The sequence below is a fragment of the Tachyglossus aculeatus genome, chromosome 13, assembly GCF_015852505.1.
Source record: "Tachyglossus aculeatus isolate mTacAcu1 chromosome 13, mTacAcu1.pri, whole genome shotgun sequence".
NCBI lineage: Eukaryota > Metazoa > Chordata > Mammalia > Monotremata > Tachyglossidae > Tachyglossus > Tachyglossus aculeatus.
In genome coordinates, this window is record NC_052078.1 from 25111879 (window position 1) to 25132267 (window position 20389).

The 20389-nt window shown below is 44.4% G+C and overlaps 1 protein-coding gene across 3 annotated transcripts in view; it reads right to left on the reverse strand.

Annotated features, from left to right (window-relative positions):
* Nucleotides 1-20087, reverse strand: part of TRDMT1 (tRNA aspartic acid methyltransferase 1) — an 85083-nt gene extending 64996 nt beyond the window's left edge. For all 3 annotated transcript variants that reach the window (XM_038755931.1, XM_038755932.1, XM_038755933.1), the window contains exon 1: nt 20036-20087. In XM_038755931.1, coding sequence (XP_038611859.1) covers nt 20036-20054 — 19 coding nt within the window. In that variant the 5' untranslated portion in view covers nt 20055-20087. The remainder of the gene's footprint in view (nt 1-20035) is intronic.
* Between the last annotated feature and the right edge of the window lie 302 nt (nt 20088-20389).

Sequence of the window (20389 nt, forward strand, 5' to 3'; positions counted from 1 at the left end):
CCCTCCTGTCTCGCCCTTGCACTTGGATTTGGAAGCGATAATAATAATAATTATAAAAATAATATTTGTTAAGTGCTTACTATGTGCTGAGCACTGTTCGAGGTGCTGGGGTAGATAAAAGGTAATCAAGCTGTCCCACGTGGAGCTTAAAGTCTTAATCCCCATTTTACAGATGAGGGAACTGAGGCACAGAGAAGTGAAGTGACTTACCCAAGGTCACCCAGCAGACCAGTGGCAGAGCTGGGATTAGAATTCACTTCCTCTGATTCCTGCCTCTAAGCCATGCTGCTTCTGATGAGCAGAGAGGCAGCACGGCCCAGTGGATAGAGCATGGCGCTTAGTACAGTGCTCTGCACACAGTAAGCGCTCAATAAATACGATTGAATGAATGAATGAATGAATGAATGACCTGGGTTCTAATCCCAACTTCCCCTCTTATCTGTTGGATGACCTTGGTCAAGTCACTTAACTTCTCGGTGCCTCGTTACCTCATCTCTAAAATGAGGCTTAAGACTGTGAGCCCTATGTGGGACATGGACTTTGCCCAAACTGATTACCTTGTATCTATCCAAGCGCTTAGAACAGCACTTGGCAAATACTGCAAAAAAAAAAAAATTGAAATCAGACTGCAAACTCAGTTCACTTATTCCCAAGAATTTGTAAGAATAAATGTACAAACTAGAGAAGTGATACTGTCGGTGACCGTTCTACTAGAGATATTAACCATACATCTTGAGATTTCTACTCGAGATATTAAACATATTTTAGTGAAGCAGCGTGGCTCAGTGGAAAGAGCCCTTGGGTAAGCCACTTAACATCTCTGTGCCTCAGTTACCTCATCTGTAAAATGGGGTTGAAGCCTGTGAGCCCCACGTAGGCCAACTTGATTACCTTATATCTGCCTCAGCGTTTAGAACGGTGCTTGGCACAGAGTAAGTGCTTAACAAATACCAACACTATTATTATTATTATTATGAGCAATAGCTTTGAGAAGGGCTTGGATTATTCACGGATGATGGATCAGGAGTGAATTCTTTGGAGGCTGTCCCTCCGTGCTGTAACATCAAGTTTAGGTGAACAAAGAGGACTGAATCAAACCATCAGAGTCACCCATCCCACATCGACTCTTCCCACAGGGAATGTGCAGAGGACTGCTTTCTCAACTCTTAAGCCTTGAAAGCATATTGGCTGGCACTATTCCCAAGGGGCCTTGTCCAGGTTGATTGGAGAGATTCTCAGGCTTCTTTGGCCAAATCAGAGACAGCTAATTGAGATTCTGAAAGGGGGAATTCAGATAAACATTCCTCTCCGCACAGTAACTTGCTCTCATATTTCTACCCACAAAAGGCAATTTGCATCAGGCTCTTTTCTCCTCTCTCTGACCAAAGACCCTGGGGCGATTTACTACTCTCCAACAGGCCTGGAAAAGAGGGAAGATAGAAAGGCATTTCAGAAATCTGAACATTACTTGATATAACAGCTGGCTTTTCTCAAGTAATGCATTTTAATCTAACAACTAGATTTGACTACACTGAGAAAATGGGTAGGGATTTATCACACAGAACATAAAACTCTGCTACCGTCCCTTGACTCCCTTACAGAGCTAACTACATAAAAAAATTCTTGGCAGGTTTTGTCTATAAACTGCAGCCCCATGATATTGCCTTGGCAAAATGCCAGTTTAAACAATACAGATTTCAGCACCAGAGTAACTTAAATTTATGAAGGGGAGATTACACTTAATTCACCCCTTAGTGATGAGAATTCTTATACAGCCACTTACATAAATTACCCGGGGCATAGTAATCATTCTAATTTCATTGCTTTCTTTAAAATTCTCATCCATTAAATGATAAATTCTGCAGGAGGGACAACAACGTAGACACCCGCACCTTGCAAATTAGCGGAATGAATGAAACCTAAAATAAGCCTTGTGATAAGAAGTGCGGGCAAAGCAAAACCCAACTTGTCATATGGAACAGAGGATGAACCCTTGAATCAAAACTTCCTCTCCAATCAAGCCTGGCCAACATACCACAGCACAGCACTGGGGAAGCAGCATGGCAGAGTGGATAGATCATCGGCCTGGGAGTTAGAAGGTCACTGATTCTAATCCCGGTTCCACCACTTGTCTGCTGCGTGGCCTTGGGCAAGTCATTTAACTTCTCTGTGCCTTAGTTACCTCATCTGTAAAATGGGGATTAAGGCAGAGAGCCACAGGTGGGACAGGGACTCTATCCAACCCAACTGGCTTGTATCCACTCCAATGCTTAGCACAGTGCCTGGCACACAGTAAGCACTTAACATATACCACAAGTATTATTATTATTATTAGCACTGGAATTAGGATAATCAGAACCTCAAATCTGAAAGATATTATAGGGGAGATAAACCCCACCAACTCACTTGAATTCTCAATTTGAGGCACCATTTTAATGTCTTCCATGAGGTTTTTTTTCAAAGCCTTTTTTCATTCTTTTCTGCTTTTTCCCGGTATTTGTTAGGCGCTTACTATGTGCTAGGCATTGTAATAAGTGCTGAGGTGGATACAAGATAATCAGGTTGGACACAGTCCCACATCACAGAGGGCTCGGAGTCTTAATCCCCAATTTACAGGTGAAGTAACTGAGGCCTAGAAGTTATGTGACTTGCCCAAGGTCACACAGCAGTCAAGTGGCAGAGCCGGGATTAGAACCCACGTCCTCTGATTCCCAAGCCCAGGCTCTTTCCACTGAGCGAGGCTGACTTTTTGGAACACCGGACAAAAACACTCCTCTCCAACCTGGAGGTAACAGGAGACTGGATAACCGTTGCAAGGTCAGTGTGTCCGAATGGAACAAGCACAGGCCCGGGGGTCAGGAAACCTGGGTTCTTTTTAATCCTGGCTCCACCATTTGTCTGCTGTGTGACCTTGGGCAACTCACTTGACTTCTCTGGTCTGTTTCCTCATCTGTGCCCCCCATGGGGGTGCTGTGTTTGACTGTTCTATATCTACCCCAGTACATAGTACTTTGTATAGAGTACATGCTTAATAAGTACCATTATCATTATTAGACTCCCCAGGCAAATATGAGCATGAAAAGCTGTCCCAGAACCTGGACACTCAGGAGAAAAAATGATCCCAAACTGTCCCAATATGGCATTCGTTCATTCATTCATTCAATCGTATTTATTGAGCGCTTACTGTGTGCAGAGCACTGTACTAAGCGCTTGGGAAGTACAAGTTGGCAACATATAGAGACGGCCCCTACCCAACAACGGGCTCACAGTCTAGAAGGGGCATCTTTCCTTACTTTCCTTACCACATGCAGATGATTCTGACTGATATATATGTATATATGTGTGTGTATATACATATATATATATATATATATATATCAGAATTGGCAGGCACGTTCTCCCAATCAATTGGTTGTATTTGTCAAGCGCTTACTGAGTGCACAGCACTGTACTAAGCGCTTGGGAGAGGACAGTAGAATAGGGTTGGTAGTCATTTTCCCTGCCTACAAGGAGCTTATGGTCTCCAGGGATAACGCAGGGTTGAAGCCTTGGGAGTTGGGAATGTTATCGACCGAGTGGGGAAAGTTGGACGGAGGGGAGGATTCAGGAGGCGTGATATATATATATATATATATATATATATATATATATATATATACTTGCACTGAACTCTCAAGTGTATAGTACAGTGCTCTGCACACAATAAGTGCTCAATAAATACCATGATTGATTGCAGCAAATGAAACTTTAGGGGTCTTGGGGAGGGAGGGACCCAATTTTACCCTGACATAGAGGTGGAACAGTTACAGAATCTGACAAGGCAAAATAATAATAATAATGATATTTGTTAAGCACTTACTATGTGCCATGTACTGTTTAAGTGCTGGGATAGATATAAGATGGCTCAGTGGAAAGAGCCCAGGCTTTGGAGTCAGAGTTCATGGGTTCAAATCCCGGCTCTGCCACTTGTCAGCTGTGTGACTTTGGGCAAGTCACTTCACTTCTCTGGGCCTCAGTTACCTCATCTGTAAAATGGGGATGAAGACTGTGAGCACCCCCTGGGACAACCTGATCATCTTGTATCCTCCCCAGCGCTTAGAACAGTGCTTTGCACATAGTAAGCGCTTAACAAATGCCATTATTATCATTATTATTATTATTATTATCAGGTTGGATACAATCCTTGTCCCACATGGGGTTCACCATCTAAATCAGAAGGAAGGGGATTTAATCCGTATTTTATAGATGAGGTAAATGAGGGACAGAGAAGTTAAGTCACTTGTCCGAGGTCACACAGCAGGTGAGTGGTGAAGTCAGGATTAGAACCCAGGTCCTCTGAATCCCAGACCCGTGTTCTTTCCACTAGGCCATGCTGCTTCCCAAATGAGACATTTTAAATTGGAAAGGAAAGATTGTAGCACCAGCTAAGTGGGACTAGGTATCACCTAGAGAGACTCAACACCAACACAATGTCCTACTTATCACCTTCTCACTTATCAATATCTCTCCTAACAGGACAATGTTTGCCACAAAATAAGTGCCTAATAAATGGCAATATCATTCATTTTCAGGACTCCCGCCAAGATTTCTGGAACAAGCCTTTTTTCATTCTTTTCTCTTTTTTTTTCCCACGGTATCTGTTAAGTGCTTACTATGTGTCAGGCACTGTACTAAGCGCTGGGGTAGATACAAGATAATCAGGTTGGACACAGTCCCTGACCCACATGGGGCTTGGAGTCTTAATACCCAATTTACAGATGAAGTAACTGAGGCCTAAAGAAGTGAAGAGACTTACCCAAGGTCACACAGCAGACAGGTTCTGGAGCTGGGATTAGAACCCAGGTCCTTTGGACTCCCTTGCTTATGATCTACCCACAAGGGCACGCTACTTACTTTGCTTTGTTCTATCACTTTTCTTGGGATGGCCAGTCACTGCACAGAGCAAAAAGAAATGTCCTCTCTCTACTCCATCTTCTCTGACATACCACAAGAGAAGAAAGTCTGGAAACTTTCTTACTCAAAAGTTTTTCCTGGAATCTTTGGGGAAGTAATCAATACAATGATTCTGCCCCAACCTCTTGTGCAGGGGGGAAAGTAATACTTAAGTAACCTCAGCATAAGGCCGGTTTTAGAAAATGTTCTGAAGATGAGTTACAATCCAAATACTAATTGCCATATTTATTTGTATTCCTCAGATGCCACTCACTTTTAATAATAATAATAATAATGGCATTTACTAAGCACTTACTATGTGCAAAGCACTGTTCAAAGCTCTCGGAAGGTTACAAGGTGATCAGGTTGTCCCACGAGAGGGGGAGGGGTTCACAGTCTTAATCCCCATTTTACAGATGAGGTAACTGAGGCATGGAGAAGTCAAGTGACTTGCCCAAAGTCACACAGCTGACAAGCGGCAGAGCCGGCATTTGAACCCATGACCTCTGACTCCAAAGCCTGTGCTTTTTCCACTGAGCCACATTACTTCTTTAGGGCAGCGATCATGTCTCCCAACTCTATTTTATTGTATTCTCCCTGGGTACAGTACTCTGCACACAGGGAGTGCTCAATAAATACCACAGATTGACTGACTGACCAGACCAGGATTTGGGGACAGGGTTCTCCACTCTTCCTTGTGAACTACACTTCACAGCCCCAAAAAGGAAAGGGCAAAGGAATGTTCCCAGAGCTGCTCAGCACTGTAGCAACTTCACTAGTACGAACCTCAGAAATAATCCCACAAATTCCAGGAATTTGTCCATCATTACTGGAATTAAGAAATTCCATCTACGCAAACTACCACAGCCCCTTACAATCAATTCAAGACACTTTAACAAATAAAACTTCAAGTCTTCTACCTAAAAATCTAAGCCTTTTTCAACCACACTGACTGGTGTCCCAACAAAAGAAGCTCCTCTCTTTGATTTGGACATTTGGAATTGAAATGACCTAATTCAAGTGGTTACTTTAAAGAAGTAAAATGTAATCTGTGATAAAAGCAATGCCAATTCTTTAGCAAACCTGACTAATTAGCAATTGAAAGTGGGGGGAATGTTCTGGATTTTTAACCTTTGCAAGTCAGTAAAAAATGATCTGAAACTCCTTCCAAATCAGACAGTACTGAGAATATTAAAATGAAGGCAGCCTTCTTCAGGTTACAGAACTGCTGTGCGAAATTAAGTTACTACATTCTTACTGAATCATTTGCGACACCTTGAAATTCTACGGAGAAAAGGTTCTATCGTATTAAAAGGAAACTGTAGAAGTCAGCCATTTCACAGTCCTTCAGGGTTACTTTCTGTGTACATTATGCTCTTTATTCTCTAAGATCACTTTGGGAACCCATTAAATACCACCATAGCACTATCATTGTGTTGGAGACTCTTAGAAGGTAGAATCCGTGGCTTTGAAAAATCATTCAGCAGCTAAAATATCTTAATTTCTCCAGGAGGCCTAACCTAATGTTTAAAATCATACGCCACCCTATTCTGCAATCCCTTATGCTAATTTTAGTGTGCATTTCAACCATAAAAAAACCCACTGACCTGGTAGAGAAATTTGAAAAACTGTGGCAAAATGTAAATATACTGGAGTTATTTCTGTTGTTCTATTTCCCTCTTCTGATAAACACTGGACTATTTAGTGAGGCCCTAATGTAATTACCATTACTGAGATTTGGTGATGGGAGGAAAGCCTTGGGATTCAGTGCCTCCAGGATCTGTATTCCACTCAAAGGATTAGAGTTAGGGTCACAACAGTTTACTTCAGGAGTAAGGGTCTAAGTTAACAACAGAAAATTCTTATCTAGATGTCCAGTTGGGGAGTGGCATAAACTGGAGCAGAGGAAGACAGGGGAACGAATTCATTCATTCATTCAATCATATTTATTTATTTATTTATTGATGGCATTTATTAAGCACTTACTATATGCAAAGCACTGTTCTAAGCGCTGAGTGCTTACTGTGTGCAGACCACTGTACTAAGCGCTTGGAAAGTACAACTTGGCAAACGTCCACTCTGCCAGACCCTGGGGCTTCCCAGTGACCTATCGGACCCCCTCGCCGGAGCAAGGAGAAGTGAATATCCCCTTGGAGGGAGAGCTCGATGGCTGGGTGATTTGACGGGCAGTCCGAGCTTGGGTGATTAGAAAGGTAGCCACTGGGTGATTTGAAAGGTAGCCCTGGCGACTTGAGGGCCGGGTGGTTTGAAAGAAAGCCACTGGAGACAATTGGTGACTCCAAATGCTAGAAGTTCATCATTCATCCATTCAATAGTATTTATTGAGCACTTACTGTGTGCAGAGCACTGTACTGAGCGCCTGGGAAGTACAAGTTGGCAACATACGGAGACGGTCCCTACCCAACAACGGGCTCACAGTCTAGAAGGCGGAGACGGACAACAAAACAAAACATGTGGTGAGGTGTCAAGTCATCAGAATAAAAAGTAAAGCTAGATGCACATCATTGACAAAATCAATAGAATAGTAAGTTGAGGACTGTGCTGGCCGCATATGTGTATTGCTCCTGGGTGGCAAGCGTTTGTGAGGCGGGAGCAAGGTGCTTTGCCATACGTAACTAAATATATTCCCCCCAAAAGGGAAGTTCAATTTGCCACATGGAATTCGTTCATTCAATCGTATTTATTGAGTGCTTACTGTGTGCAGAGCACTGTACTAAGTGCCTGGGAAGTATAAGTTGGCAACATATGGAGACGGTCCCTACCCAACAACGGGCTCACAGTCTAGAAGAATAAATCTGGAACAGCTCAACCATTCCGAGACAGTTCCTCTCACCGTGCCAGTCCTCAAATCCATCACCACGAGACGGTGGACAGCACATCTCCCCACTACTCAAACACCTCCAAGGGTTGCCCATCCTCCTCATCAAGCCGAAATTTCTGCCCATCAGATGGGAATCAATCAATCAATCAATCGTATTTATTGAGTGCTTACTGTTTGCAGAGCACTGTACTAAGCGCTTGGGAAGTACAAGTTGGCAACATATAGAGACAGTCCCTACCCAACGGTGGGCTCACAGTCTAGAAGCAGCAGCATGGCATAGTGGAGAGAGCATGGGTTCTAATCCCAGCTCCACTACTTGTCTGCTGTGTGGCCTTGGGCAAGTCGCATCACTTCTCTGTGCCTCAGCTGCCTTATCGGTAAAACGGGGATCAAAACTGTGAGCCCCATGTGGGACAGGGGCTGTGTCCAACTTGATTTGCTTCATTTATTCATTCAATCGTATTTACTGAGCACTTACTGTGTGCAGAGCACTGTACTAAGCGTTTGGGAAGTACAAGTCGGCAACATATACAGACGGTCCTTACCCAACAACGGGCTCACAGTCTAGAAGGGGAGAAAGGGGGGACTTCACACTCTGCCACTTCTGCTATCTCTAGTTTATTTTAACGTCTGTCTCTCCCTCTAATTTGCAAATTCCTTGTGGCCAAGGACGGTGTACCATCTCAATTTCATTGTCAGCTGTGTGACTCTGGGCGAGTCACTTCACTTCTCTGTGCCTCAGTGACCTCATCTGTAAAATGGGGATTAAGACTGTGAGCCCCACATGGGACAACCTGATCACCTTGTATCCCCCCCCCCCCCCCGCAGTGGTTAGAACAATGCTGTGCACATAGTAAGCGCTTAACAAATACCATCATTATTATTATTATAATGCTCAACTCACAGAACACACTCAGAAAATACCACTGATTGAACAATCACTGTAGCTAAGAGTAATGCACCTGTCAAATTCCCTCTGTTTCTGGTAGAGCAGGTGACTCCATCTCTCTTCTGTTTCATCTCTCTCTCTCCCCTTTGTCTCTCTCCATCTCTCTGCTATCTTTCGTCTCTCCCTGTCTCTCTCCATCTCTCTTCCGTTTCATCTCTCTCTCCCCTTTGTCTCTTCATCTCTCTGCTTGCCATCTCTCATCTCTTCTCTCATCTTTCACCTCCCTCACCTCTTCATCTCTTCCCCCTCCATCTTTTCTCTCTCTCTGTCTCTCTCCATCTCTCTTCTCTTCTGTTTCATCTCTCTCTTCCCTCTTTGTCTCTCTCCATCTCTCTGCTCTCTATCTCTCTTCTCTCATCTTTCACCTCTCACCTCTTTATCCCATCTTTCCTCTCTCTCTCTCCATCTCTCGTCTCTCTTCTGTTTCATATGTTTTTTTTTTTGTCTGTCTCCCTCTTCTAGACTGTGAGTCCATTGTTGGGTAGGGACCATCTCTATATGTTGCCAACTTGTACTTCCCAAGCACTTAGTACAGTGCTCTGCACACAGTAAGCGCTCAATAATTATCCCATCTTTCCTCTCTCTATCTCCACCTCTCTTCTCTCTTCTGTTTCATATGTTTCGTTTTGTTTATCTCCCACTTCTAGCCTGTGAGCCTGTTGTTGGGTAGGGACTGTCTCTATATGTTGCCAACTTGTACTCCCCAAGCACTTAGTACAGTGCTCTGCACACAGTAAGCGCTCAGTAAATACGATTGAATGAAATAAATTTAAAACAGACACGCTGGGCCGGTTGGCATTTTAATTCCCACTTAATGTGCCTATTTCAAATGATCAAAATGATCATCCGACGATCTTAAAAATCTTAAAATTCAAACTGCATTACATGATTATGAAGACCTTAATCTCAGTTACTTAATCTTATCCTTTCTACTCTGTTACAATCTTCAGGACTGTTACCAAATGTATGGCTTTTGGGGGCACCACCAGAAAAATAAGGTAAAGTGGCCAGGGCTCTTCCAGCTTAAAGGAATAGATCAATTATATTTACTTTGTGAACATGTCTACCAACTTCATTTTATTATAACAATACTTGATAATTACGCTATTTGTTAAGTGCTATGTATCAAGCCCTTCCTCCTACCAAGGAATTCTCTGCGCTCCTTAAGCAAGTTGTCGTACCCGCTATTTGAAGTTCCTCTTCTCCAATTCTCTCCCTGACCGGCTCCAATCTGACTTAATAATAATAATAATGATGATGGCATTTATTAAGCGCTTACTATGTGCAAAGCACTGTTCTAAGCACTGGGGAAGTTACAATAATAATAATAACAATGATGGTATTTGTTAAGCACTTACGATGTGAGCGCTGGACTGTGAGCTCACTCTTCTAGACTGTGAGCCCACTGTTCAGTAGGGACCGTCTCTATATGTTGCCAACTTGTACTTCCCAAGCGCTTAGTACAGTGCTCTGCACACAGTAAGTGCTCAATAAATAAGATTGAGTGAATGAATGAATGTGCAAAGCACTGCTCTAAGCGCTGGGGAAGTTACAAGGTGATCAGGTTGTCCCACTGGGGGCTCACAGTCTTAATCCCCATTTTGCAGATGAGGTAACAGGCACAGAGAAGTGAAGTGACTCGCCCAAAGTCACACAGCTGACACTTGGTGGAGCCGGAATTTGAACCCACGACCGCTGACTCCAAAGCCCGGGCTCTTTCCACTGAGCCACGCTGCTTCTCTAGCGAAGGGGACTTCCATCCCCTTCACTTCACAGAAACAATGTTCTCAAAGTTCTCAAACGATCCCCTTCTTGTCAAATCCAGTGTGGCCTCTATTCCATCTTAATCCTTCTCGACAATGTCTTCAAACCTGTCTTCTCCTGGAAGTATTATCCCACCGCGGCTTCACTGACACTATCCTCTCCTGGTTCTTCTCCTATCTCTCTGGCCTCTCAGGCTTCCTTCACAGGCTCTTCCTCTGCCTCCCACCCCTAAACTGTGGGGGACCTTCAAGGTTCAGTTCTGGGTCTCCTTCTATTCTCCATCTACAGGCACTCCCCTGGGGAACTCATTCACTCCCACAGCTTCAATTAGCACCTCTAGGCAGATGCTTCTGAAATCTCCATCTCCAGCCCTGATCTCTCCCTCTCTCTCTCTGCAGTCTCACCTTTCCTCCTGCCTTCAAGACAATTCTACATGGATATCCTGCCGTCACCTCAAACATAATATGTCAGAAACATAACTCCTTATCTTTACGCCTTCACCTGGAAGCAGCGTGGCTCAGTGGAAAGAGACCGGGCTTTGGAGTCGGAGGTCATGGGTTCTATTCCCAGCTCCGCCACTTGTCGACTGGGTGACCTTGGGCAAGTCACTTAACTTCTCTAGGCCTCAGTTAGCTCATCTGGAAAATGGGGATTAAGATTGTGAGCCCTCCGTGGGACAACCTGATCACCTTGTATCCTCCCCAGCGCTTAGAACAGTGCTTTGCACATAGTAAGCGCTTAACAAACACCATCATTAATATTACGACCATCCTTCCTGTCTCACAAGCCTGTAGCCCTAGCGATATCCTTGACTCCTTTCTCTCATTCAACCCACATAGTCAATCTATCAAAAATCCTGTCAGTTCAACCTTCACAACATGAAAATCTGCCCTTTCCTCTCCATCCAAACTGCTCCGACACTGAATCAAGCACTTATTTATTCACTCATTCAACCATATTTATTGAACATTTACAGTGTGTAGAGCACTGTACTAAGAGCTTGAGAGGGTAAAATACAGCAAGAAATGGACACATTCCCTGCCCACAATGAGCTTACAGTCTAAAGAAGGGGAAAGAAATCAATACAAATAAATGAATTACAGATACGTATATAAGTGCTGTGGGGCTAGGAGCGGGGAAGAACATCTGACATACAAGTACTATTCCCCGCTTCAAAACCTTACTGAGGGCACATCTCCTCTAAGAGGCCTTTCCAGACTAAGCCCCCCATTTCCTCTTCTCCTAATGATGGCATTTGTTAAGCACTTACTATGTGCAGAGCACTGTTCTAAGCGCTGGGAGGGATACAAGGTGATCAAGTTGTTCCACGGGGGGGCTCACAGTCTTAATCCCCATTTTACAGCTGAGGCTCCGAGAAGTTAAGTGACTTGCCCAAGGTCACACAGCAGACATGTGGTGAAGCAGGATTCGAACCCATGACCTCTGACGCCAAAGCCCGGGCTCTTTCCACTGAGCCACGCTCCTACTCACTTCTGCATCACCCTGAATTGCTTCCTTTGTTCTTCCCCCCAGCCCAACAACACTTATGTGTAGCTCTGTAATTGATTTGTATTGCTGTCTGTCTCCCCTCCTCTAGACTGTAAGCTTGTTGTGGGCAGGGAATGTATCCATTTATTGTTGTGTTGTACTCTCCCAAGCGCTAAGTACAATGCTCTGTACGTGGTAAGTGCTCAATAAATACAGATGAATGAATGAACATCCTCTCCCATCTTAATTACTGCATCAGCCTCCTTCCTCTATGCCTCCTGTCTCTCTGAAGCAGCGTGGCACAGGGGAAAGAGCCTGAGCTTTGGAGTCAGAGGTCGTGGGTTCAAGTCCCGGCTCCGCCGCTTGTCAGCTGTGTGACTTTGGGCAAGTCACTTCACTTCTCTGGGCCTCAGTTACCTCATCTGGAAAATGGGGATTAAGATTGTGAGCCCCACATGGGGCAACCTAATCACCTTGTATCCTCCCCAGCGCTTAGAACAGTGCTTTGCACATAGTAAGCACTTAACAAATATCAAAATTATTACAGAGAAGCAGCGTGGCTCAGTTGAAAGAGCCCGGGCTTTGGAGTCAGAGGTCATGAGTTCAAATCCTGGCTCCGCCACATATCTGCTGTGTGACCTTGGGCAAGTCACAACTTCCCTGAGCCTCAGTTCCCTCATCTGTCAAATGGGGATGAAGACTGTGAGCCCCACGTGGGACAATCTGCTCACCTTGTATCACCCGCCCCACGCTTAGAACAGTGCTTTGCACACAGTAAGCGCTTAACAAATGCCATCATCATCATCATCATCCCGACTCCAGTCCATACTTCACTCTCCCGCCCAGATCGTTTTTCTCCAAACTTTCAGTCCATGTTTCCCCACTCTTCAAGAACCTCCAGTGGTTGCTCTCATCTCTGCATCAAACAGAAAGTCCTGACCATCTGCTTTAGAGCACTCAAATCACCTTGCCCCCTCCCACTTCACCGCACTACTTTCCTAGTATAACCCAGCCCACACTTCGCTCTTCGAATGCCAACTTATTCACTGTACCTCAATCTCATATATCTCACTGCCGATCTCTCACCCACATTTTGCCTCTTGCCTGGAAAGCCCTCTCTTTTCTTATCCGACAGACTATTTATTACTCTCCCCAAAAGGCCTTATTAGAGGCCCATCTCCTCCAAGGCGCCTTCCCTGACTAAGCCCTCATTTTCTTTTCTCCCACTCCCTTCTGCATCACGCTGATATGCTCCCTTTATTCACTGCCACCCAGCTCCACTGCACTTGGGTATATATCTGCAATTTATTTATTTATCTAGGTATGTATCCACAATTTATTTAGCTAGGTACGTATCCGCAATTTATTTATTTATCTAGGTACGTATCCGCAATTTATCTATGTACGTATCCGCAATTTATTTATTTATCTAGGTATGTATCTGCAATTTATTTATCTAGGTACGTATCCGCAATTTATTTATATAGGTACGCATCTGCAATTGATTTATTTATTTATACAGGTACATATCTGCAATTGATTTATTTACATAGGTACATATCTGCAATTGATTTATTTATATAGGTATGTATCCGCAATGTATTTATTTGTATAGGTACGTATCCGCAATTTATTTATTTATATAGGTACGTATCCGCTATTTATTTATATTAATGTGTGTCTCACCCTCTAGACTGTAAGCTCATTGTAGGCAGGAAATATGTCTGTTATATTGTTGTGTTGTAATAATAATGATTGCATTTATTAAGCGCTTACTATGTGCAAAGCACTATTCTAAGTGCTGGGGAGGTTACAAGGTGATCAGGTTGTCCCATGGGGGGCTCACAGTCTTCATCTCCATTTGACAGATGAGGTAACTGAGGCCCAGAGAAGTGAAGTGACTTGCCCAAAGTCACACAGCTGACAAGTGGCAGAGCCGGGATTTGAACCCATGACCTCTGACTCCAAAGCCCAGGCTCTTTCCACTGAGCCATGCTGCTGTACTCTTCCAAGTGCTTAGTACAGTGCTCTCCTCACACTAAGTGCTCATTAAATATGAATGATTGATTTATCAATCATTATTCTAAGCACTGGGATAGATATGTTAATCAAATAGTAATAGAGAAGCAGCGTGGCTCAATGGAAAGAGCACAGGCTTGGGAGTCAAAGGTCATGTGTTCAAATCCCGGCTCCACCAACTGTCGGCTGTGTGACTTTGGGCAAATCGCTTCACTTCTCTGGGCCTCAGTTACCTCATCTGGAAAATGGGGATTAAGACTGTGAGCCCCCCGTGGGATAATCGGATCACCTTGTATACTCCCTAGCGCTTAGAACGGCGTTTTGCACATAGAAAGTGCTTAACAAATGCCATCATTATTATTATTATTATTATTATTATTATTATTATTATAATAATTGTAGTATTTGCTAAGTGCTTACTATGTGTCAGGCACTGTATTAAATGCTGAGTGGACACAATCAGGTTGGACACAGTCCCTATCCCACAAGAGTCTCAGTCTCAATCCCCATTTTACAGATGAGAAAATGGAAACACAGGGAAGTACAGTGACTTGCCCAAGGCCATACAACAGACAAGTAGTGGAGCCAGGATTAGAACCCACAACTTTCTGATTCCCAGGCCTGTGGTCTATCCATTATGCCATGTGGCTTCCTGTTGTTAAGTGTTTCCTTATCTTCTCACCCACCCGCTGACTTTCCCATCGTTGTAGATGGCATCACCATCCTTCCTGGCTCACAAGCCCGTAACCTTGGCATCATCCTCGACTCCTTTCTCTCATTCAACCCACAAATTCAATCCATCACTAAATCCTGTCGGTCCCACAACATCGCTAAAATCTGTCCTTTCCTCTCCATTCAAATTGCTACCACGTTAATACAGTCACTCATCGTATCCTGCCTGGATTACTGCATCGGCCTCCTTGCTCCAAGAGGCCTTCCCTGACTAGGCTCCCCCTTTCCTCTTCTCCTACTTCCTTCCATATGGCCCTAACTTGCTCCCATTGTTAATCCCCCTGTTCCAGCCCCACAACAATTAAGTACACATCTGTAACATTTATTTATATTCATGTCTTTATCTTCCCCTCTAGACTGTAAGCTCATTGTGAGCAGGGAATGTGAATGTGTTTATTGTTGTATCGTATGTTGTATCGTACTCTCCCAAGCACTTAATACAGTGCTCTGCACATAATAAGTGCTCAATAAACACGACTGGACGAATGAATGAATACCAGTACCTGCACTTAGAGCTGAGGAGGATACAAGCAAATGGAGTTGGACCCAATCGCCATCCCATGTGGGGCTCAATCCCCGTTTCAGAGATGAGGTAACCGAGGCAGAGAGAAGTGAAGTGACTTGCCCAAGGTCACACAGGAGGAAAGTCACTTTAAAACAGGGATTAAACTGTGAGCCTTCTGTGGGATAGGGATTGTATCCAACCCAATTATCTTCTAGACTATGAGCCCGTTGTTGGGTAGGGACCGTCTCTATAGGTTGCCAACTTGTACTTCCCAAGCGCTTAGTACAGTGCTCTGCACACAGTAAGCGCTCAATAAATATGATTGAATGAATGAATGAATCTTGCAACTACCCCAGCACTTAATCCAGCGCCTGGCATATGGTAAGAACTTAATAAACTCTAAAAAAAATAAAAAATAAACGAATGAGAATTTATATTCCACTTTACAACTCCAAAGGAATTAAAAATGACATGGGAATAAGCCTTCAAAAGTCCTCAAAAACTGAATGGGCCAAAAAATGGCCAATGCGCATGGAGGTGAGCCAACATACAGCTGTCCCATAACACATGGGTTTCATCCCAGTCGAAAACTGCATGAAGGAAAACATGCAATCCAGTTCACTGGCCTTGACAGACACTAGGCACATGGACACAACTCTCCCAACATTACACCAGCCATTCTATGCAGATGAGTGCACACATCAGAGGAGTGTTCCCAAATTCCCTAGAAGTATTTTATCCAAAACCCAAAGTAAAAACATGTGTTATAAGAGAACGGAGAAGACAAAGTAATGCAGTGAGGAGAAATTTCCATCCATATTCCAACAACACGATGCTGGGCTCTAAGACACCAATCACAACTCAGAAAAGAGATCCTCTCGGCGGCCAGGTCTGTTCATTCAATATTGGTTCGATCTGTGGGGGAGCCAAGGATCTCACACCATCACAGGCAATATAGAAAATCAGTTAAAAGATATAATTTTGTCATTATATAAGCTATATTATCCCAGCACCCAGAATTCTGTGTGCCATTCTGGTCACTACACTTTAGGACTGGAATTCTGGAGAAGGAGAAGAAACGCAACCAGCACAATTAGGGGGCCATTAGCCTGATTGACCTTCAGGGTGAAGAGACCCAGACTGAGAAGGGCCAAGATGATTTACAAGGTCATGAAGGGTGGGAGCAGGGAATCATCACTCCCCAACTCCCAGAGCATCAAGATGGCAGGGGGAGGTGAAGAATTGGAGCTGTAGGGTGACAGACTCAAACGAGATGTGTGAAACCTTTTTTCGCTATGCGGGGACGGAACATATGGGCCCCCTTTCCCACAGGAGTCTGTGCTTCCAGGAAACCTAACATGGTGGGAGAGTTTGGCCAGCCCAGGGATGGGCAGTCCAGGTTGGGTCAATGAAGGGAAAGTAAGGAATGGAGACGGGAAGTTGGTGTGTTGGACGGTCCATCCCTCTCCAGGACGACAGATGTCCAGGGGGATCAGCAGGAAGCGGCTGGGAAGCAGCCTGGCCCGATGGATAAAGCTCGGGTTTGGGAGCTAGAGGAGCTGTATTCTAATCCTGGTTCTGTCACTTGCCTGCTCTGAGACCCTGGACAAGTCACTTAACTTATCTGGGCCTCGGTCTCTTCAACTGCAAAATGGGGATTCAATATCTGTTCTCCCTCCTACTGAGACTGCGAGCCCCACGTAGTAATTGTGGTATTTGTTAAGCACTTCCTATGTGCCACACCCTGTCCTAAGCACTGGGGTAGAAAAAAACAAACAGGGTTGGACTCAGTCCCTGTCCCAAGTGGGGCTCACAGTCTCAATAATGATAATAATAATAATAATAATGGTATTTGTTAAGCGCTTACTATGTGCACAGCACTGTTCTAAGCACTGGGGGGATACAAGGTGAACAGGTTGTCCCACGTGGGGCTCACAGTCTTAATCCCCATTTTACAGATGAGGGAACTGAGGCACAGAAAAGTGAAGTGACTTGCCCAAAGTTACACAGCTGACAGTTGGCAGGGCCGGGATTTGAACCCATGACCTCTGACTCCAAAGCCCGTGCTCTTTCCACTGAGCCACGCTGCTTCATAATTAATTAATTAATAAGAGCCCGTGCTCTTTCCACTGAGCCACACTGCTTCTCAATCCCCATGAGCTCACTGTGGGCAGGAATGTGTCTGGTTGTTGTTATACTGTACTCTCCCAAGCGCTTAGTACAGTACTTTGCACAGAGTAAATGATCAATAAATTTGACTGAGTGAATGAATGAATTTTACAGATGAGGGAACTGAAGAATAGAGAAGTGAATAATAATAATAATGGTATTTGTTAGTGCGTAGTATGTGCCAAGCACTGTTCTAAGCACCGGGGTAGATTCAAGGTAATCAGGTTGTCCCACTTGGGGCTCACAGTCCCATTTCCCAGATGAGGCAACTGAGGTACAGAGAAGTTAAGCGACTTGCCCAAGGTCACACAGCAGACAAGCGGCGGAGCTGGTATTAGAACCCAGGTCCTCTGATTCCCAAGCCCGGGTTCTTTCCACTACGTCAAACTGAAAGTGACCTGCCCGTGTAAGACAGGGCCTGTATGCAGCCTAACTTAATAATAATAATAATAATAATAATAATGGTGTTTGTTAAGCACTTACCATATGCCAAGCATTATTCTAAGTGGCGTGGCTCAGTGGAAAGAGCCCGGGCTTTGGAGTCAGAGGTCATGGGTTCAAATCCCGGCTCCGCCAATTGTCAGCTGTGTGACTTTGGGCAAGTCACTTCACCTCAATAAATACGATTGATTGATTCACCTCTCTGGGCCTCAGTTACCTCATCTGTAAAATGGGGATTAAGACTGTGAGCTCCCCGTGGGACAACCTGATCACCTTGTAACCTCCCCAGCGCTTAGAACAGTGCTTTGCACATAGTAAGCGCTTAATCAATGCCATTGTTATCATTATTATTATTGTTATTAGGCGAACAGATTGTCCCATGTGGGGCTCACAGTCTTAATCCTCATTTTACAGATGAGGCGACTGAGGCACAGAGAATAATAATAACAATAATGGAAATGAAGTGACTTCCTTAGCAGGCAAGCGGAGCTGGGATTAGAACCCACGTCCTCTGATTCCCAAGCCCATGCTCTTTCCACTAAGCCACGCTGAAAGTGCGCTTAGTACAGGGCTCTGCCCACAGTAAGCACTCAATAAATACGATTGATTGAATGAATGAATGAAAGTGACCTGCTCATTTAAGATAGGGCTGTAGGGAGCCTAACCTGTAAGTAATAATAACAATAACGATGGTATTTGTTAGGTGCTTACTATGTGCCAATCACTGTTCTAAGTGCTGGGGGAGGTACAACGTGATGAGGTTGTCCCACGTGGAGCTCACGGTCTTCATCGCCATTTTCTAGATGCGGTAACTGAGGCCCAGAGAACTGAAGTGACTTGCCCAAAGTCACACAGCTGACAAGTGTAGAGGCAGGATTAGAACCTCTCTAAGTAGTGCTTAAAAGAACGCTCGGCACATAGTGGCAGCGTGGCTTAGTGGAAAGTGCACGGGCTTGGGAGTCAGAGGTCGTGGGTTCTAATCCTGACTCCACCGCTTATCAGCTGTGTGACTTTGGGCAAGTCACTTCACTTCTCTGGGCCTCAGTTACCTCATCTGGAAAATGGGGATGAAGACTGTGAGCCCCACGTGGGACAACCTGATAGCTCTGTATCTACTCCAGTGCTTAGAACAGTGCTTGGCATGTAGTAAGTGCTTAACAAAACCATTATTATTATTATTATTAAAATGAGGATGAAGACTGTGAGACCCACGTGGGACAACCTGATGACCTTGTGTCTACCCCAGCACTTAGAACAGTGCTTGGCACATAGTAAGCGCTTAAATACCATAATAACAATAATATAATTATTATATCATGAAATTATATATTATAATTATAATAATGATACTATTTTGTACTGATTCTTATATTATATCGTATTATATATTGTTATATATTATATATAACATATTTATACGTGACATATCACATATGTGTGATGTCACATCACATACAATGTGTGACGGCATACCACATGCAATGTGTGACACTGTATCACATGCGATGTGTGACACCGTATCACATGCGATGTGTGACGTCGTATCACATGTGATGTGTGACATCGTATCACATGCGGCGTGTGCCGTCGTATCACATGCGGTGTGTGCCGTCGCATCACATGTGGCGTGTGCCTCACATCACATGCGGTGTGTGCCGTCACATCATATGCGGTGTGTGATGTCATATCATATGCTGTGTGACGTTATATACGATGTGTGACGTTATATCATATATGATATTATATATAATATATATTAAAATGTATAGTATATATTATATTACATATAAGTACTATATTGTATAATATATTGCATCATACAAATATATAGTTATTACATATCACACAATAACTATTATAGCTATGACTATGATATTATACATTATTATCAATAAAATTTATACATTTTCTAAATTATGCAAATAAATAAATTCTGGAAAAAAATATTATAATACCATATATCATGATTAATAATAATAAAATGGGGAGCCCCACGTGGATCAACCTGACGACCTTGTGTCTCCCCCGAGCGTGGCCCAGCTTAGCAAATGCTATTATGATTAATGATTACCCGAGCGTGGCACAGAGTAAGCGCTTAGCAAATGCTATTATTATTATTATTAATGATTATTATTAGCAGTAGTAGTAAGCACTTAGCCAAGCCCGGGAGAAGCAAGTCGGGGTCCGCGGCTACCTCGGAGCGCCTGCTGCATGCCGCCCAGGCCGCTGTACAGCTCCAGCACCCGCAGCCTCGCCATGGTCGGGGCCGCCGGCCGCGGTGCAGCGGCCTTTCCGCTCCGCCTCGGGGCAACGGCCCTTCCGGTCTGCCCCGCCGCGCCGGCCTGTCCGCTGCGCCTCGGGGCAACGGTCCTTCCGCCCCGACGCGGTGCACCGCCTTTGCCCCTCCGACGCCGCCCGCCGTTCCCTGTCCTTCCGTTCCGCGCCCATTCCGCTCCGCCGGCCCCGCCGCCTCCGTGGACATTCGTTCATTCACCCAGTCCTCCTTATTCAGTCAATCGTATTTACTGAGCGCTTACCGCCGCCTCCG